Genomic DNA, 21,821 nt, shown 5'->3' on the forward strand with positions numbered 1-21,821 from the left:
GTTCATGTTCCATAGTCTTTCAATTGCCTCTCTTAATTCAGCGTATTTCTGGTGTTTTTCACTTATTGATTTCTGTAGTTATGTCTGTTTGGAATAGTACATCCATTAAATAAGTTGATCTTTCTTGTTTATGCTGTACTATTATATCTGCATGGTTATTATGGATTGTCCCTTCTGTAATAATGGATTAGTCATAATATAATTTTAGGACTCAGACTCTAAAACTGGCCTCTTCTTCTGCCATGATGAAGCCACTCTCAGGTTGGAGAAGTAACACCTCATATTCTGTCCAATTTGCCTCCAACCTGATGGCATGAACATTGATTTCTCTGACATCCAGGATCCACCGCCCCCACCCCCACCACTCTCCTATGGTCCACTTTCCGCACCTATCGGATTCCTTGTTCTCAAGCCCCATGCCTTTTCCACCTATCACCTCCCAGCTTCTTCATTCTCCCTCCTTCACTCACTTTGCTTCTAGTTTTTCCTTCCTCCCCTCTCCCCACCTTCTTATTCTGGCATCTTCCTTTGCAGACCTGATAAACTGTCTCAGCCCACAATGTTCCCATAGAAAACCATAGAAACCATAGAAAAACTACAGCACAGAAACAGGCCTTTTGGCCCTTCTTGGCTGTGCCGAACCATTTTCTGCCTAGTTCCACTGACCTGAACACAGACCATATCCCTCCATACACCTCCCATCCACTTTTTTTTCAAACTTATTCTTAAATGTTAAAAAAGAACCCGCATTTACCACCTCGTCTGGCAGCTCATTCCACACTCCCACCACTCTCTGTGTGAAGAAGCACCGCTTAATGTTCCCTTTAAACGTTTACCCCTTCACCCTTAACCCATGTCCTCTGGTTTTTTTCTCCCCTTGCCTCAGTGGAAAAAGCCTGCTTGCATTCACTCTATCTATACCCATCATAATTTTATATACCTTTATCAAATCTCCCCTCATTTTTCTATGCTCCAGAGAATAAAGTCCTAACCTATTCAACTTTTCTCTGTAACTGAGTTTCTCAATCCCGGCAACATCCTTGTAAACCTTCTCTGCGCTCTTTCAACCTTATTAATATCCTTCCTGTAATTTGGTGACCAAAACTGAACACAATACTCCAGATTCGGCCTCACCAATGCCTTATACAACCTCATCATAATATTCCAGCTCCTATACTCAATACTTTGATTAATAAAGGCCAATGTACCAAAAGCTCTCTTTACGACCCTATCTACCTGTGACGCCACTTTTAGGGAATTTTGTATCTGTATTCCCAGATCCCTCTGTTCTACTGCACTCCTCAGTGCCTTATCATTTACCCTGTATGTTCTACCTTGGTTTGTCCTTCCAAAGCGCAATACCTCATACTTGTCTGTATTAAACTCCATCTGCCATTTTTTAGCCCATTTTTCCAGCTGGTCCAAATCCCGCTGCAAGCTTTGAAAACCTTCCTCACTGTCCACTACACCTCCAATCTTTGTATCATCAGCAAATTTGCTGATCCAATTTACCACATTATCATCCAGATCATTGATATAGACGACAAATAACAATGGACCCAGAACTGATCCCTGTGGCACACCACTAGTCACAGGCCTCCACTCTGAGAAGCAATTCTCTACTACCACTCTTTGGCTTCTTCCATTGAGCCAATGTCTAATCCAATTTACCACCTCTCCCTGTATACCTAGCGACTGAATTTTCCTAACTAACCTCCCATGCGGGACCTTGTCAAGGACCTTACTGATGTCCATGTAGACAACATCCACTGCCTTCCCTTCATCCACTTTCCTGGTAACCTCCTCGAAAAACTCCAGTAGATTGGTCAAACATGACCTACCACGCACAAGGCCATGTTGACTCTCCCAAATAAGTCCCTTCTATCCAAATGCTTGTAGATTCTGTCTCTTAGTACTCCCTCCAATAACTTACCCACTACTGATGTCAAACTTACCGGCCTATAATTTCCCGGATTACTTTTTGATCCTTTTTTAAACAACGGAACAACATGAGCCATTCTCCAGTCCTCCGGCTCCTCACCCGTAGACACCCACATTTTAAATATATCTGCCACGGCCCCTGCAATTTCAACACTTGTCTCCTTCAAGGTCCGAGGGAATACCCTGTCAAGTCCTGGGGATTTATCTACTTTAATTTGCCTCAAGATAGCAAGCACCTCCTCCTTTTCAATCTGTACAGTTTCCATGATCTCACTACTTGTTTCCCTTAATTCCATAGACTTCATGCCAGTTTCCTTAGTTAATACAGACGCAAATAACCCATTTAAGATCTCTCCCATGTTTTTTGGTTCCGCACATAGCCGATCACTCTGATCTTCAAGAGGACAAATTTTATCCCTTACAATCCTTTTACTCTTAATATACCTGTAAAAGCTCTTTGGATTATCCCTCACTTTGACTGCCAAGGCAACCTCATGTCTTCTTTTAGCCCTCCTGATTTCCTTCTTAAGTATTTTCTTGCACTTTTTATACTCCTAAGCACCTTATTTACTCCCTGTTTCCTATACATGTCATACAACTCTCTCTTATTCTTTATCAGAGTTCCAATATCCCTTGAGAACCAAGATTCCTTATTCCTATTCACTTTGCCTTTAATCCTGACAGGAACATACAAGCTCTGCACTCTCAAAATTTCTCCTTTGAAGGCTTCCCACTTACCGATCACATCCTTGCCAGAGAACAACCTGTCCCAATCCACGCTTTTTAGATCCTTTCTCATTTCTTCAAATTTGGCCTTCTTCCAGTTTAGAACCTCAATCCTAGGACCAGATCTATCTTTATCCATGATCAAGTTGAAACTAATGGTGTTATGATCACTGGAACCAAAGTGCTCCCCTACACACACTTCCGTCACTTGCCCTAACTTGTTTCCTAATAGGAGATCTAATATTGCATCCTCTCTAGTTGGTACCTCTATATATTGATTTAGAAAACTTTCCTGAACACATTTTACAAACTCTAACGGTCTAACCCATCTAGACCCCTAACAGTCCCAATCAATATGTGGAAAATTAAAATCCCCTACCACCACAACTTTATGTTTCCTGCAGTTGCCTGCTATCTCTCTGCAGATTTGCTCCTCCAATTCTCGCTGCCTATTGGGTGGTCTATAATACAACCCCACTAATGTGGCCATACCTTTCCTGTTTCTCAGCTCCACCCATAAGGACACAGTAGACAAGCCCTCTAATCTGTCCTCCCTGAGGACTGCTGTAACATTTTCCCTGACAAGCAATGTTACCCCCCACCCCACCTTCCATTCCTCTGCCTCTATCACATCTGAAACATCGGAACCCGGGAATATTAAGCTGCCAGTTCAGCCCCTCCTGTAGCCAAGTTTCACTAATTGCTATAACGTCATAATTCCACGTGTCAATCCACGCCCTCAACTCGTCCGCCTTCCCCGCAATACTCCTAGCATTGAAATATATACACCTCAGAAGATTTTTACCACCACTCACAACCTTTCTATTTGCAGCTTTGCTTGAACTTTTAACATCATTTATTTTCACCCCAGCCCCACTGTCAGCTCTGGCACTCTGGTTCCCATCCCCCTGCAAATCTAGTTTAAAGCCTCCCCAACAGCACTAACAAACCTCCCTGAAAGGATATTTGTCCCCTTGTAGTTCAAGTGTAACCCATCTCTCTTGTACAGGTCCCACCTGCCCCAGAAGAGGTCCCAATGATCCTGAAACCTGAAATCCTGCCCCCTACACCAGTTCCTCAGCCACTTGTTCAACCTCCAGAGCATCCTATTCCTACCCTCACTGGCATTCGTTCAAGAGGATCGCAAACGTTGTTCAGAGCTTGCGTGCCTCAATGACCTAGAGAGCGATATTGGCTGGAGTCAGGGCTTTAAGCTTTGGCTCTTGGTAGGGTCTCCCATACCCAACAGGTCAAAGGGTAGAAGCCAGACTCAGAGTGGTTTGCCAGTCCCCCTGGTTCAGAGGTTCAGTGAGGGTTTCCCCTTAAACATTCACTTTTCACCCTTAATCCATGACCTCTGGTTCTCGTCACACCCAACATGCTTGCATTTACTTTATCTAAACCCTCATAATTTTGTATACCTCTAGCAAATCTTCCCTCAATCTTCTACATACCAGGGAATAAAGTCCCAGCCTGTTCAATCTTTCTCTATAACTCAGATCCTCAAGTCTGGCAACATCCTTCTAAATTCTCTGTACTCTTTCAAACTTATTGATAACTTTCCTGTAGGTAGGTGACCTGATCTGCACACAAAACTTCAAATTAGGCCTCACTAACATCTCATGCAACTTCAACATAACATCCTACCTCCTGTACTCAATACACAGATTTATAATGTGCCAAAAACCCTTTTTGATCCTATCCACCTGTGATGCCACTTTCAAGGAATTATGGATCTGTATTCCCAGTTAGCTGAGTTCTACCGCACTCCTCAGTCAAAAACTAAACAGAAACAGACCGAAGACAAAGTCTTACTTTGGTTGCTCTAGTTTGGGGTTCATGTTGGGCTCGTCACGACCCTGAGCGGCAGGCCGTTCCTCACTCTCTTTCTCCGTCACGATCTCCAGCGTCATTTCCACTTTTCCCTGGACAAGGCAAGCAAGTAAACCAAAGCGCTGAGTTAACACCAGGGAACTGAAAGTTGCAACAGAGGAGAAACCGCTTGGAAATTGACTGCACCTTTCAAGTTCTCCAACACCCCGTACAGCCAAAATATTGAGGGAACGTCATCACTGTTGCAACACGCGTCTGTGCACACCAAGATCCCACTCATGGGGCCCTGCCCACCCCAGCAGTGACAGGTTGGGAAATATGGTGGCAGATTGTTGTTGTAACATTGAAATATGCAAAGTCAGGTTGTTGTTGTAACTGACTATGTGAAGGCAGGTTATTGTTGTAACTGACTATGTGAAGGCAGGTTATTGTTGCCGTAACCCTGGCTCGGTGAATGCAGGTTTTTGTTGTTACCATGGCCAGCTAAAGGCAGGTTGCTGTTTGTTCTAACACTGAGCTATGTGAAGCAAGGTTATTGTAACTCTGGCTACGCGAAGGCAGGCTGTTGTTGTTGCAACCCTGAGTTATGTGAAGGCAGGCTGTTGCCGTAACCCTGGCTCTGTGAATGCAGGTTTTTGTTGTTACTGTGGCTGGGCAAGGGCAGTTGTTGTTCTAACACTGATCTATGTGAAGGTAAGTTGTTGTAAGTCTGGACATGTGAAGGCAGGTTGTAGCTGTAACCCCAACTTTGCAAATGGAGGTTGTTGTGACCATGGCTATGTGTAGGCAGGTTGATGTAACACTGAAGTATGTGAGGATGCCTTGTTTGTCAATGTCCAGGTAAATTTATTATTAAAGTACATACATGTCACTATATACTACCTTGGGATTTATTTTCTAGTGGGAATTCACAGCAGAATAAAGAAATACAATAGAAAAACCCAGCGATGCAGGGGGTGGGTTGTTGTAACCCCAGGAAGGCTGCGAACTGATACTCACGGCGATGATCTTCTTGCCTTCTGCCTCGGCCACACAGGGCCACCAGCCCTTGACGGACTTCTGCTCGAAAAGTGAGACTTGTGCATCGCTCTCCAGTGTCCGCAGGCTGCACTTCTCTGCGGTCTTGGCCGGTTTGGGCATCCGGTTCAGATCCATCTCAACCGATCCTGCAAACACAAGAGATAGGTCATGTGTGACCAACCAAAGCCCATCTGACACATTTCCACGGCTTCCCACTGACCGAATCTGTCTGCACCTCACAAATCCACCACCTCTCCCACCGAGGACAAGGGCAGCCAGTTAGGTTAAAGTTCAAAGTTCAAGGTAAATTTATTACTTTAAAGTTTAGATTTTAAATGTAGTTTTTAAGATTAAATTAAATTTAGATGAAAGATTTAGATGATAATTAGATTAGATTAAGGATAGCTTTATTTGTCACATGTACATTGAGATATAAAGTGAAATCCATTGTTTTGTTTAACAACAAACAGTCTGAGGATGGGCTGGGGGACGTCTGTAAGTACCATCATGCTTCTGGTTCCAACATAGCATGTCATATAGTCATAGTCATAGTCATACTTTATTGATCCCGGGGGAAATTGGTTTTCATTACAGTTGCACCATAAATAATTAAATAGTAATAAAACCATAAATAATTAAATAGTAATATGTAAATTATGCCAGGAAATAAGTCCAGGACCAGCCTATTGGCTCAGGGTGTCTGACCCTCCAAGGGAGGAGTTGTAAAGTTTGATGGCCACAGGCAGGTATGACTTCCTATGATGCTCTGTGTTGCATCTCGGTGGAATGAGTCTCTGGCTGAATGTACTCCTGTGCCCAACCAGTACATTATTTAGTGGTTGGGAGACATGTCCACAAATTACTAACCCTAATAGTATTACTAATAGTATCACTAACCCTAATAGTATTACTAGTAGTATCACTAACTCTAATAGTATGCCTTTGGGACGTGGGAGGAAACCGGAGCACGTGGAAGAAGCACACATGTTCATGGGGAGAACGTACAATCTTCTGACAGTGGTGGGAACTGAACCCGGGGTTCCGTACAGTGTTACGCTAGGTGCTGCACTACCACGTCACCCCGCACAAGGACAGGAACAGGCCAACTCTCCCAGACACACACCATCCTGATTTGCAAATACATTGTTGTTTCTTCATTGTCTAATAACTTATGCCTTGAATCCCATTCCTCCAAGAGGACCGCAAACGTGGTTCAGAGCTTGCGTGCCTCAATGACCTAGAGAGCGATATTGGCTGGAGTCAGGGCTTTATGCTTTGGCTCTTGGTAGGGTCACCCATACCAAACAGGTCAAAGGGTAGAGGCCAGACTAAGAGTGGTTCGCCAGTCCTCCTGATTCAGAGGTTCAGCTCAACCCTGACTGGTCAAACAAACTGCTACAGAAATAGCAATGAAGAACCCTTTTACGTCTGTGTGCGATAGTGTTCCTGAGTCTCCACCCAGGACTTGCATGGCTGACGGTAGTGAAAACCGAGGGGAAGCTACTGACAGGATAAATGAAGCCCTGAGCACTGCCCGAGATGGAGAACCATCATGGCTGCCCTAAATGCCAGCTTCTTCCCCCGGTCTCCTCAATTGCTCCAGATCCCACCCAGCATCCACAGCACAACTTAGCATGGCGTACAGCGGGTACATATCTTACGGGTACACTGAGTTCTGTCCGGAGCTGTTTCAGGACAATTGACTACGCCAATTAATCTAGCAGCCCACACTTTGGGATGTTAGAGGAAACTGAAGTGCCTGAGGGAGAAGTGCTTCAATGAGAGGAGCAGTCCAGGACCAAAGAGGGCACAGCCTTAGAATAGAAGGACGTCCTGCTATAACAGAGATGAGGAGAAATTTCTTTCACCAGATGGTGGTGAATCTGTGTAATTCACCGCCACAGATGGCTGTGGAGGCCAAGTCAGTGGAATGGCGGAGCATACTTAATGGGCTGAAGATCTGAATTCTGCTCTTGTGTCTTAAGCTCTTGTCAGAGGGAGAACATGAAGGTTCCACAGAGACAACTCCAGACGAAGCCCAGTGAACCTGTGAGACGACTGTAATATCTGCCATGCACCAAGAAAAATTGTGCTGTACTCCCAGGGGAGGGTGGTGTTCCAGTTAGGAAAGTCTGAACAGCTCTTGCTCTTTACCCACTGTATTTCACAATTTTCGAGTGAACTCTGTGCTACAGTTGGGCAGGTTACTGATGGGAGTGAACAAAACACCATGTCTGCAGGCTGAAATCCAAATCTGCTGGAGCCCTTTCCTAGGATGAAAGCACAGTGTACACAGTATGTAGTGTGAGCAGATGGCAGGGAGGATCGGGGCTTGTTTTGCTGCTTGTTGTATTCTGGGTTCTTCTGCTGAGCATTATGGGCATGATATGTTGGCACCAGAATGTATGGCGACACTTGTGGGGTGCTCCCAGCACATCCTTGGGTTGTGTTGGTTGTTAAAAGCAAAGGACACACTTCACTGTATGTTTCCTTTGCTGGTGTTCTGTGCTCGGTGTCAGATGTGGGAGGTCCTGGAGTCTCCCAGCCTTCCGGACGGCCATATCTGCACCTGGTGCATCGAGCTGCAGCTTCTAAGGGACCGAGTTAGGGAACCGGAGTTGCAGAACGATGACCTTCGTCTGGTCAGGGAGAGCGAGGAGGTGATAGAAAGGGGTTTTAGGTGGGTGGTCACACCGGGGCCACGGGAGACAGACAAGTGGGTAACAGTCAGGAGGGGGAAGGGGAAGAGTCAGGTACCAGAGAGTACCCCTACGGCTGTACCCCTTGACAATAAGTACTCCTGTTTGAGTACTGTTGGGGGGGACAGCCTACCTGGGAAAGCAACAGTGGCCGTGCCTCTGGCACAGAGTCTGGCCCTGTGGCTCAGAAGGGTAGGGAAGAGGAAGGCAGTAGTGATAGGGGACTCTATAGTTAGGGGGTCAGACAGGTGATTCTGTGTACGCAGGAAAGAAACGCGGATAGTAGTTTGTCTCCCAGGTGCCAGGGTCCGGAATGTTTCAGATCACGTCCAATATATCCTGCAGTGGGAGGGAGAACAGCCAGAGGTCGTGGTACGTATTGGTACCAATGACATAGGTAGGAAAAGGGAAGAGGTCCTGAAAAAAGACGACAGGGAGTTAGGAAGGAAATTGAGAAGGAGGACCGCAAAGGTAGTAATCTCAGGATTACTGCCTGTGCCACGCAACAGTGAGTATAGGAATAGAATGAGGTGGAGGATAAATGCGTGGCTGAGGGATTGGAGCGGGGGCAGGGATTCAGATTATTGGGACCACTTTTGGGGCAGGTGTGACCTGTACAGAAAGGACAGGTTGCACTTGAATCCTGGGGGACCAATATCCTGGCGGAGAGGTTTGCTAAAGCTACTGGGGAGAGTTTAAACTAGAATCGTTGGGGGGTGGGAACCGAACTGAAGAGACTGGGGAAGAGGCGGTTGGCTCACAAATAGAGAAAGCTTGGAGACAGTGTGTGAGGGAGGATAGGCAGGTCATAGAGAAGGGATGCGCTCAGACGGACAGTTTGAGATGTGTCTATTTTAACGCAAGGAGTATTGTGAACAAAGCGGATGAGATTAGAGCATGGATCAGCACTTGGAGCTATGAGGTGATGGTCATTACAGAGACTTGGATGGCTCAGGGACAGGAATGGTTACTTCAAGTGCCAGGTTTTACATATTTCAGAAAGGACAGGGAGGGAGGCAAAAGAGGTGGGGGTGTGGCACTGTTGATCAGAGATAGTGTCACGGCGGCAGAAAAGGAGGAATTCATGGAGGGGTTGTCTACGGAGTTTCTGTGGGTGGAGGTTAGGAAGAGGAAGGGGTCAATAACTTTACTGGGTGTTTTTTATAGGCAGCCCAATATCAAGGGATATCGAGGAGCAGATAGGGAAACAGATCCTGGAAAGGTGTAATAATAACAGAGTTGTCGTGATGGGAGATTTTAATTTCCCCAATATTGATTGGCATCGCCCTAGAGCAAGGGGTTTAGATGGGGTGGAGTTTGTTAGGTGTGTTCAGGAAGGTTTCTTGACACAATATGTGGATAAGCCTACAAGAGGAGAGACTGTACTTGATTTGGTATTGGGAAATGAACCTGGTCAGGTGTCAGATTTCTCAGTGAGAGAGCATTTTGGAGATAGTGATCATAATTCTATCTCCTTTACAATAGCATTGGAGAGAGATTGGAACAGACAAGTTTGAAAAGCATTTATTTGGAGTAAGGGGAATTATGAAGCTATCAGGCAGGAAATTGAAAGATTAAATTGGGAACAGATGCTCTCAGGGAAGAGTATGGAAGAATTGTGGCAAATATTCAGGGGATATCTGTGTGGAGTTCTGCATAGGTATGCTCCAATGAGGCAGGGAAGTTACGGTAGGGTACAGGAACCGTGGTGTACAAAGGCTGTGATAAATCTAGTCTCTCAAGTGATGCTATGTCTTAGTTTGGAGAAAATTAGAAGTCGAACCTTTGAACCTATGTTTGATTTTGAGAAAAGATGGGGTTCATTTGCTCGTTATTATCATTTGAGTTAATTGATAGATCTCCTCCACGATTGAATTGTAAATTTTTGGTACATTTTTTTTTGCTGGCGGTTTGATGTTTATCTTTAGAAGCCTTTGTATGATGCATGGCTCCAGGGTTGAACACCTAATGGTTTTTTTTTCTCACTTTTTCTTGCTCAGTAGGGTTTTTTTCTCTCTCTTGGTTTTCATCACCAAAAATTTTTTCAATCTTTATAATAATGTTTTTTTTTTCTTGAGACATTGTAAGTGTTGTTTACTTCGATATATTCTTGTAAATTTTGGATAATAATAATAAAAAGATTTGAAAAGAAAAAAAATAAATCTAGTCAAGAAGAAAAGCTTACAAAAGGTTCAGAGAGCTAGGTGATGTTAGAGATCTATAAGATTATAAGGCTAACAGGAAGGAGCTTAAAAAGGAAATTAGGAGAGCCAGAAGGGACCATAAGAAGGCCTTGGCGGGCAGGATTAAGGAAAACCCCAAGGCATTCTACAAGTACGTGAAGAGCAAGAGGATAAGCCATGAAAGAATAGGACCTATCAACTGTGACAGTGGGAAAGTGTGTATGGAACCAGAGGAAATAGCAGAGGTACTTAATGAATACTTTACTTCAATATTCACCATGGAAAAGGATCTTGGTGATTGTAGGGATGACTTACAGCAGACTGAAAAGCTTGAGCATGTAGATATTAAGAAAGTGGATGTGCTGGAGCTTTTGGAAAGCATCAAGTTGGATAAGTCACCGGGACCGGATGAGATGTACCCCAGGCTACTGTGGGAGGTGAGGGAGAAGATTGCTGAGCCTCTGGCGATGATCTTTGAATCATCAATGGGGATGGGAGAGGTTCTAGAGAATGGGAGGGTTGCGGATGTTGTTCCTTTATTCAAGAAAGGGAGTAGAGATAGCTCAGGAAATTATAGACCAGTGAGTCTTATTTCAGTGGTTAGTAAGTTGATGAAGAAGATCCTGAGAGGCAGGATTTATGAACATTTGGAGAGGTATAAAATGATTAAGAATAGCCAGCATGGCTTTGTCAAGGGCAGGTCGTGCCTTACGAGCCTGACTGAATTTTTTGAGGATGTGACTAAACACATTGATGAAGGAAGAGCGGTAGATGTAGTGAATATTGATTTCAGCAAGGCATTTGATAAGGTACCTCATCGAAGGCTTATTGAGAAAGTAAGGAGGCATGGGATCCAAGGAGACGTTGCTTTGTGGATCCAGAACTGGCTTCCCCACACAAGGCAAAGAGTGGATGTAGACAGGTCGGTTACCAGTGGTATGCCTCAGGGATTTGTTCTGGGACTCTTACTCCTTGTGATTTTTATAAATGACCTGGATGAGGAAGCGGAGGGATTGGTTAGTAAGTTTGCTGGGACATTGATAGGATGCAAAACTGGACTGAGAAGTGGCAGATGGAATTCAACCCAGATAAGTGTGAAGTGGTTCACTCTGGGAGGTCAAGTATAATGGCAGAATATAGTATTAATGGTAAGACTCTTGGCAGTGTGGAGGATCAGATGGATTTTGGGGTCTGAGTCCGTATGACGCTCAAAGCAGCTGCGCAGGTTGACTCTGTGGTTGAGAAGGCATACGGTGTATTGGCCTTCATTAATCATGGAATTGAATTTAGGAGCCGACAGGTAATGTTGCAGCTATATAGGACCCTGGTCAGACCACACTTGGAGTACTGTGCTCAGTTCTGGTCGCTTCACTACAGGAAGGATGTGGAAGCCATAGAAAGGGTGCAGAGGAGATTTACAAGGATGTTGCCCGGATTGGGGAGCATGCCTTATGAAAACAGGTTGAGTAAACTTGGCCTTTTCTCCTTGGAGTGATGGAGGATGAGAAGTGACCTCATAGAGGTGTATAAGATGATGAGAGGCATTGATCATGTGGATAGTCAGAGGCTTTTTCCCAGGGCTAAAATGGTTGCCGCAAAAGGACACAGGTTTAAGGTGCTAGGGAGTAGGTACAGAGGAGACATCAGGGGTGAGTTTTTTACTCAGAGAGTGGTGAATGTGTGGAATGGCTGCTGGCAACGGTTGTGGAAGTGGATACAATAGGGTCTTTTAAGAGACTTTTGGATAGGTACATGGAGCTTAGAAAAATAAGAGGGCTATGGGTAAGCCTAGTAATTTCTAAGGTAGGGACATGTTCGGCACAAATTTGTGGGCCGAAGGGCCTGTATTGTGCTGTAGGTTTTCTAAGTTTCTATTTCTATGTTTCAATGTACATGTCAAATATGAACTTGAGTTGTGAATTATGAATCTTGGAGTATCTGATGTTGTTTGCCTGTGATGGTTCCTTAAGGTTATTATAGCTGGTGGACAGTAGTGGAGATAAGCTCCCACTACCTATTAAATGTGCTCGATGGCGTGCGTCTCAAACAGCCTCTGACTACCAAATCCAGATCCTGTCCTCCACACGTGGCTTAGCCACTAAGCTTGGCAGATCTGTTTCTACTGACAGGAGAAGGGGCAAAGGTGGGTTACTGGCGCCTTAAAACCAGTCACTTCAGGCAGATAGGGCTTGACAGCCATAGTTAGCTGCTCACTTGGGTGAGGGAAAACTCTGATCTCAAACCTCCGCTGCCTTGTGACTATACCCGCTCATGACGTAGGCTTCGGGAGTAAATCACAAGGGAAAAATCTAGAACTGGAGTCCCTAAGGCAGTTCTAAGCTGAGTTCAATGCTGATTGGCAAATCTTGTGTCACTGTTGGTGTCAAACTGTGTCGGTCTCTGCTGTTCCTTTAGATTCATCAGTTGCATGGAGAGGTGGATATTGCTACATGGGCAACAGCTTGCTCTCCATATCGTACTGCCCTGGCTTGCATATCTAGACAGCTAGGATGCAACATGGCGATAGTTACACCCAAGGTGTAGGACATGACTGCAAAATTGCGGTCAACAGGATAAGTTGTAATGTTAAACAGTAGACAATATTGCAAAGGATGAACACAGTACTGAAGATCTGAATTTGAATACATATTTGAATTTGCACAGTATACATAATAAGATCGATGTACTTGGAGCAGTGCATGATTCCCCCTTTTGGGATCCAGCATCAACCTGATTTTCCCAATCTCCCTGCATATTGAAGTCCCCATGATTGGCATGCATGATGTCGCAGGCATCACTGAATCATGGCTGAAAGAAGATTATAGCCCGCAGCTTAATGTCCAAGGTTACTCATTGTATTGAAAGGACAGGCTGGAAAGCAGAGGAGCTGCAATTGCTCTGTTGGTTAAAAAAATAAAATAAAATCATCAAAAAGAGGTGACATAGGGTTGGAAGGTGTTGCATCACTGTGGATAGAGCTAAGACACTGTAAGGATAAAAAGACCCTAAAGTGGGGTTATATACAAACCCCCAAGCAGTAGTTGAATTTGGTCTATAAGTTACAATGGAAGATAGAAAATGTATGCCTAAATGGCAATGTTATGATAGTCATGGAGGACTTCAATATACAGGGAGATTGGGAAAATCGGGTTGATGCTGGATCCCAAAAGGGGAAATTTCTAGAGTGCTTATGAGGTGGTTTTTAGAGCAGCTTGTGGCTGAGCCCACCAGGGAACTGGGTGTTGTGCAATGAACTGGAATTGATTAGAGAGCTGAAGGTAAAGAATCCTTAGGGGTAAGTGATCTTAATATGATCAAATTCACCCTGAAATTTGAGAAGGAGAAGCTAAAGTCAGATGTATCAGTATTATATTTGAGTAAAGTCAGAATTGATTGGAAAAGAACCCTGGCAGGGATGACAGCACAGCAGCAACAGCTGGAATTTCTGGAAGCAATTCGGAAGGCACAGGATATAGACAATCCCAAAGAGGAAGAAGTATTTTAAAGAAAAGATGACAGAACTGCGGCTAGCAAAAGAAGTCAAAGCCAACATAAAAGCCAAAGAGAGGGAATATAGAACAAAAATTAGTGAGAAGTTAGAAGATTTGAAACCTTTTAAAAACCAATAGAAGGCAACTAAAAAAGTCATTAAGAAGGTAAAGATGGAATACTAAAGCAAGCTGGGCAATAATATTAAAGAGGATACCAAATGTTTCTTCAGATACATAAAGTACAAAAGAGAGGTAAGAGTGGTTATCAGACCGCAGGAAAACGATGCTGGAGAGGTAATAATGGGGGACAAGGAAATGGCGGACGAACTGAATAAGTAATTTGCATCAGATTTCACTGTGGAAGACACTAGCAGTATGGTGGAAGTTCCAAGTGTCAGGGATGATAAAGTGTGTCGTTACCATTACTAGGGAGAAGGTTCTTGGGAAGCTGAAAGGTCTGAAGGTAGATAAGTCATCTGGACCAGATGGTGTACACCCCAGGGATCTGAAAGAGGTGGCTGAGGAGATTGTTGAGGCATTAGCCATGATCTTTCAAGAATCACTAGATTCTGAAATGGTTCCGCAAAACTGGAAAATTGCAAATGTCACTCCACTCTTCAAGAAGAGAGAGAGGCAGAAGAAAGGGAATTATAGGAAGATTAGTCTCAGTGGTTGGAGACAATTGTTGACAAATCCTACTGGCTGTTGATCGAGTAGCAGCACTTTTATAGGTGCTCCTACTCTTTTTAATTTACTGCTTCCAACTTGTTTTGAAAACTTACTTTTAAACGCAAACAACAGGAATTCTGCAGATGCTGGAAATTCAAGCAACACACTCCATGTGTTGCTTTAAACGCAATATTCCTTTATGATGAGTCGTGCTAAAGCTACTAAAAAAGAAGAGGACCCTCTGGTAACTTTGGAATCTATTATGCTGACACTTCAGCAGCATAAAAATGAACTTTCGGAGGAGTTACAGCAACTCAGCGCTGAATTTAAATGAATGGATGGAAAATTGGATTCTATTCAAAAAACTTTAAGTGAACATGGTAAACGGATAAAAGAGAATGAAGATATTTTGACAACGTTCAATGCAAAGATTGACCACCTGGAACCGATCTGTGATAAATAGTTAAAAGATAATGAAACATTAAGACAGAAGATTATTGACTTAGAAAGTAGAAATAGAAGAAATAATCTACGTATTCTGGGTTTTAAAGAGTCATTGGAAGGCAATCAGCCTTCCGAATTTTTTGCAAACCTTTTGGCTAATTTATTTCTGAATATTTTAAAATCTCCACCTAAAATAGATCGAGCCCACAGATCACCTGCACCAAGACCTCCTCTGGGAGGATGACCCCGCTCAGTGATAATTTGACTTCATGACTTTCAAACAAAGGAACTTTTAATTCGTGAATCTCGTCAGAAAGGTATGATTGATTATGAAGACCAGTAGTTCAGAATTGTGGAAGATTTTTCACCCAAGGTGTTGAATGAATGCTTCAAGTTTAAAAAAGTCATGGCTGAGCTGTATAATAAAGGTTTTAAACCCTCTCCTCGTTACCCAGCTCATCTTAGAATCATTTTGAAAAACGGTTCTCAGTGATGGTTTTGCTTGACCGAAGAGGTGCAGGATTTCTTGAGTGCTGAATCTATTTCAGAAGTTGAACTGTTCATTAACTCTTTACACAAATTTATGTTGCGTCTGCCTGATGGATCCTTTTTTTAGAATCAGCAGTCTAACTGTTCATTACTTTCTTTTATGAACAATTTTTTTTTTACTTTTGGCATACCTTCATATCTAATTTTTTTTGTACTTTTATTTCCTTGTTCAGAAAATTAAGGATTTATTATTAGTAAGTTTTCTTTCAGTTAAAACTTTCTAAGTTAATATATTTTGAATTTTCATATTTCTTTCTAATACTTTTATACTATAATTTTTTATGAATTTTTAAAAATCTGTTTAGTTTTGCTCTGTTTTTCTATTGTGTCTTGTTGGAACGCAGCTTTGCCTTGAAAAATTTTTTTGGAGCTCCCCCAGTAGATTGCTTTGGGATGGCAGGTTCAGCTGTCGATTGCCCTTTGGTCAATTTTCCCTCTTTGGGTGGGGGGTAGGGAGTGGTTTTCTTTTTTTCTATCAGCTGTTTGGTTCCCTTAGCTTCATTTGTTGCTTGGTTACTTTTTCTTAAAGCTCAATGTTTGGCTTTAATATAAATTCCAGCGGTTTTTAGTCCAACATTTCCTTTAAGCAATATTTAAAATGGACCATATTTTTCATTTACTTAGTTTTAATGTGAAAGGATTAAACCATCCTGTGAAATGTAATAAGATGTTTAATTAGATTAAGAAATTGAATGTCTCAATTTTTTTTTACAAGAAACACAAGTTCATGAATGTGATAATTTATGTCTTTTCAGCCGTTGGAAGTGTTTATCTTTCCATTCCTCCTTTCAGACTAAGGCAAGAGGAGTTTTGATTGTTATAGACAATTCAGTTTCTTTCGTTCAACAAAATGTAGTGTCTGATACCAATGGGCGTTTTGTTACAGTCTCAGGGAAATTAGATAATAAATTAATGGTTTTTGCTAATTTGTATGCCCTGAATATAGATCATCCAGGCATTTTTGAACTTTTTTTTTGCTTTTACCAGATTTAAGTTTATACTCTTTGGTTTAGGATGAGACTTCAACTGCTGTTTAGATCCTGTTTTAGATTGTCCTTCTTCTAAACGATTGACATGTAGTAGATCTGCCTTCTTTATCCAATCTTTTCTAATGAAATGTGATATTATTGATGTTTGATGCTTTTTGCATCCAACAGATAGAGAGTACTCATTTTTTTCTCATGTTCATCATACGTATTCCAGGATTGATTATTTTTTTTGTTGATAGCCAATTGATTCTATAGTTCAATCCTGTGAATACAAAGAAATTGCTGTTTCAGATCATGCTTCTGTGTTTTTATCTTTAAATCTTCCGGGTGTCTCCAGAATTAACAGATTCTGGCGTTTTAATCCAACTCTGTTATCTGATAAGTATTTTAAAAAAATTTTGGAGAGACAAATTACTCTCTTTTTTTCAAAGAGAATACGCTGGAAGAGACTTCTAGTCTTATTTTATGGGATGTTTTTAAGGCTTATATTAGAGGACACATTATTTCTTTTACTGCGAGTGTTAAGAAAAAAGCTAATAAGGAGAGAATTGAATTCGCCAATCAGTTGAAACAATTCGACCAAAACTATGCTTTGGCTCCAGATCCTGGTTTATATAAAAAAATGTGCTGAAATTAAAACTAAATACGATCCGCTTTTAACTTATCCAATTGAAACTAAACTTTTAAAGGATAAAAGTCAGTTTTATCTTCATGGAGATAAAACGGGTAAACTATTGGCTAACCAATTAAAGACCTTTATAGTTAAATGCCAAATTAAAGAAATTTGTAAAGCTGATGATGATAAAACATCTGATTATTTAGAAATAAATGATACTTTTAGAGAGTTCTATTCTAAACTTTATAGTTCTGATCCTCCTAAAAATAATGCTGTAATGAATAGTTTCTTAGATTGATTAAACGTTCCTACACTTTCTGATGATAATCAAAAATTGCTGAATCAACCCACTTCTTATGAGGAAATTGCCGAGGTTGTTCACTCTTTGCACTCGGGGAAGACTCCGGGTGCTGATGGATTTTCTGGAGAGTTTTATAAGGCTTTTTTCTCTTTGCTTATACCTCACTTATACTCAGTCCTGTCGAACTCTTTTAAATTAGGTAGGTTGCCACAATCTTTTTATGAAGTCTCTATTTCGCTTATTCTTAAAAACAATAAGGATCCAACTGAATGTTCTTCTTATAGACCAATTTCCTTATTTAATGTTGATACTAAAATTTTATCTAAACTTTTGGCTCGTAGGATTGAAAATATTTTGCAATCTATTATTTCTGATGATCAGACTGGATTTATCAAAAATCGATACTCCCACTTTAACATTCGTCATTTATTGAATGTTATTTGTTCTCCTTCTATAGAGATATTGGAATGTGTGATATCCTTAGATGCTGAGAAAGTCTTTGATCTGGTTGAATGGAATAATTTATTTAAAACTTTAGAAAAATTTAACTTTGGGCCCGATTTTATTCAATGGATTAAATTACTCTATCTGTCTCCCTCCGCTCAGGCTCTTACTAATTCTCAGAATTCTAAACCATTTAAACTTCAATGTGGAACCAGACAAGGTTGTCCTTTGAGTCCTTTGCTTTTTGATTTGGTCATAAAACCTTTAGCTATTGCTTTCCGGGAATCTAATGATATCACTGGTATTTTAAGGAGGGGTGTTACTCATAAAGTGTCGCTTTATGCTGATGACCTTTTACTCTACATTTCTAATGTGGAGTCTTCTTTACCTTCCATACTTTCTTTACTTTCCTGCTTTAGTCAGTTTTCAGGATATAAACTTAACTATCAAAAGAGTGAACTTTTTTCTTTGAATAATTTGGTATTAGTTGACTCTAACCTTCCTTTTAAAATGGTAAGAAATCAATTTACTTATTTGGGCGTAACAATTACTAGGAATTATAAATTCCTTTTTAAAGAAATTTTTTTTACACTTCTGAATTATGTTAAGAAGGCACTATCAAATTGGCAACCCTCTCTTTATCGTTGATTGGCCAAATTAATTCTATTAAAATGAATATTTTGCCTAAATTTTTATATTTATTTCAGGCTGTACCTGTTTTTATTCCTAAATTATTTTTTGATTCTTTGGATTTTATTATATCTTCGTATATATGGAAAAATAAAATTTCTCAATTAAATAAAGTTCATCTTCAAAAAGCTAAAAAGAATGGAGGTTTAGCTTTACCCAATCTTAGGTTTTATTACTGGACAGTCAATATACGGAATCTTACGTTTTGGTTATATTATATTAATCGAGAGGACTGTCTGGTCTGGGTTTCTTTAAAAACTAATTCTGTTAATAAATGTTCTATCAGTTTTCTCCTCAGATCCTCAATTCCTTTATCTTTAACTAATTTAACTGATAATTTTGTAGTTAAACACAACTTGAGGATTTGGGTACAATTTAGAAAATAATTTGGTTTATTGAGTTTTTCACTTTCAAATCCCATTTTTTCTAACTATTTTTTAAATCTTCTATGACTGATGTAGTTTTTAAAGAGTGGAATAGATTGGGTATTAAATGTTTTCAGGATTTGTTTGTCTATGTTCATTTGAACAATTGTTAGCTCAGTATAGCCTACCCAAAACCCACTTCTTTCAATATTTACAAATTAGAGAATTTTTGTGTTCCCAAGTACATACATTTCCTAAAAGTCCAGATAAGAATTTACTTGATACAATTTTGAATTTGAAACCCTTCCATAATGGATCTATATCTAATATTTATGGTATGTTGTTGGGAATGAGAAATATTCCTTTAAACAAAATTAAAAGTCTCTGGGAACAAGATTTACAGATTCCAATTTCTGAGGATATTTCGAATGAAATTTTTAAATTGGTTAATACCTCATCGCTATGTGCCCATCACTCCCTTCTACAATTTAAAGTGATTCATAGGGCCCTCATGACTAAACATAAGCTGTCTCATTTTATTCAGATATATCTCCCTATTGTGATAGATGTAACAATGGAGAAGCTTCACTAATCCATATGTTTTGGGCTTGTCTGAGTCTTGAAAAATATTGAAAGAAAGTGTTCCAAACCTTTTCAGTGCTTTTTAAAGTAAATTTTAAACTTAATCCTTTGACTGCCTTACTTGGTATTGTTGGAGGAAATGATATTATTTTGGAGTCACACAATTTGCATATTTTGGCCTTTTATGTCTCTTATAGCCAGGAGGGCATTGTTGCTTAAGTGGAAAGATGCCACTCTGCCTACTCATACTCATGGTTAAATGAAGTTATGTTATGTTTAAATTTAGAGAAGATTCGCTGTTCAATTTCTGAACCTAAACAAGATTTTTTTTAATACTGTGGGGATCTTTTTGTAATATTTTCAAAATCTTTGATTTGCTATTAAGCACAGATGTTGGTTAACAATATGTTTCATTATATGATAAGGATTTTTTTCCTTTTCTTTTTTTTAACCAAACAGCTGTTTTTTTTCTGGTAGTTGGTTTAGATTTTTTTTTGTATAACAGAGTATATCTTTTCAATATTATGTTTACATTTAATGTATACGGACATGGGGTAAGGAAAGTATATTTGTGATTCCAATATATTGTAATCGATATATATTATGTACCTTACTGTACTACATATTCTTTTATGTAAAAAATCAATAAAAATATTGAAAAAGAAAAAGGAGACAATTGTTAAGGATGTGGTTTCGCGGTATTTGGAGGTCCATGATAAAATAGGCTGCAGTGAGCATTGTTTCATCAAGGGAAAATCTTGCCTGACAAATCTGTTAGAATACTTTGAAGAAATAACCAACAGGAAAGAGATAGGAAAATCGGTTGATGTTGTGTACTTGGATTTTCAGAAGGCCTTTGACAAGGTGCCACACATGAGGCTGCTTAACAAACTACAATCCCATAGTATTAACTGGAAAGATACCAGCATGGATAAAGCAGTGGCTGATTGGCAGGAGGCAAACAGAGGAAATAAAAAGAGAGTTTTCTGACTGGCTGCTAGTGACTAGTTGTGTTCCACAGGGGTCTGTGTTGGGGCTGATTCTTTTTACTTTATATTTCAATGTTTTAGATGATGGAATTGATGGCTTTGTTGCAAAGTTTGAAGATGATATGAAGATAGGTGGAGAGGCAGGTAGTTTTAAGGAAGTAGGGAGGCTATAGAAGGACTGACAGATTAGGAGAATGGGCAAAGAATTGGCAGATGGAATACAGTGTCAGAAATTGTATGGTCATGCGCTTTGGTGGAACAAATGAAAGGATTGACTGTTTTCTAAATGGAGAGAAAATACAAAAATCTGAGGCACTCAGGAACTTGTAGAGGATTCCCTAAAGGTTAACTTGCAGGTTGTTTCTGTGGTGAGGAAAGCAAAGGCAATGTTAACATTGATTTCAAGAAGACTAAAATATAAAAGCAAGGATTTAATGTTGAGACTTTATAAAGCACTGGTGATGCCTCACTTGGAGTATTGTGAGCAGTTTTGGGCTCTTTATAATAGAAAGGATGTGCTGAAAGTGGAGAGGGTTCAAAGGAGGTTCAGGAAAATGATTCCAGGATAAATGGCTTGTCAATTGAAGAAAGTTTGATAGCCCTGGGCCTGCATTCACTAGAATTCAGAAAAATGAGGGGTGACCTAATTAAAATCTATCAAATGGGGAAAGGCCTTAATAGAGTGGATGTGGAGAGGATGTTTTCTATGGTGGGAGTGTCAAAGACCAGAGGACACGGCCTCAGAATAGAGGGGAGTCCTTTTAGAATGGAGATGAGGAGAAATTATTTAACCAGAGAATTTGTTTCCACAGTCAGCTGTGGAGGCCAAGTCTTTATGTATATTTTAGGCAGCGATTGATTGATTCTTGATCGGTCAGGGCGTAAAGGGATACAGTGATTGAGTCTGAGAGAAAATACGTAGATCAGCAACTATGAATTGGTGGAGCAGCCTCAATAGTCTAATTCTGATCCTTTATCTTATGGTCTTATGAGTAAATGGGTGACATTCAGGAGGGGAAAAGGGGAAAAACCAGTGCAGCGTATCCCCGTGGCCATTCCCCTCAATATCAGGTTTACTGCTTTGGATACTGTTGGGGGGATGCCCTAGCAGAGGAAAGCCATTGGGATAAGGCCTCTGGTATTGAACCTGGCTCTTTGGCTCAGAAGGGAAGTGCGGAGAAGAGGCAAGATGTAGTGATAGGGGATTCATTGGTTAGGGAAACAGAAAGGTGGCTCAGTGGACAAGAACAAAATTCCAGGATTATCTGTTGCCTCCCTGGTGCCAAGGTC

At 40.8% G+C, this 21,821-nt stretch overlaps 1 protein-coding gene across 7 annotated transcripts in view; it reads right to left on the bottom strand.

The window, feature by feature from the left end:
• dysf (dysferlin, limb girdle muscular dystrophy 2B (autosomal recessive)) overlaps window positions 1–21,821 on the bottom strand; it is a 394,877-nt gene that overhangs the window by 11,100 nt on the left and 361,956 nt on the right. For all 7 annotated transcript variants that reach the window (XM_063047166.1, XM_063047171.1, XM_063047168.1 and 4 more), the window contains 2 exons: window positions 5,500–5,666; window positions 4,483–4,592 (listed from right to left, as the gene is read on the bottom strand). In XM_063047166.1, coding sequence (XP_062903236.1) covers window positions 4,483–4,592; window positions 5,500–5,666 — 277 coding nt within the window. The remainder of the gene's footprint in view (window positions 1–4,482; window positions 4,593–5,499; window positions 5,667–21,821) is intronic.

The sequence above is a fragment of the Mobula hypostoma genome, chromosome 4 (assembly GCF_963921235.1).
Source record: "Mobula hypostoma chromosome 4, sMobHyp1.1, whole genome shotgun sequence".
Lineage (NCBI taxonomy): Eukaryota > Metazoa > Chordata > Chondrichthyes > Myliobatiformes > Myliobatidae > Mobula > Mobula hypostoma.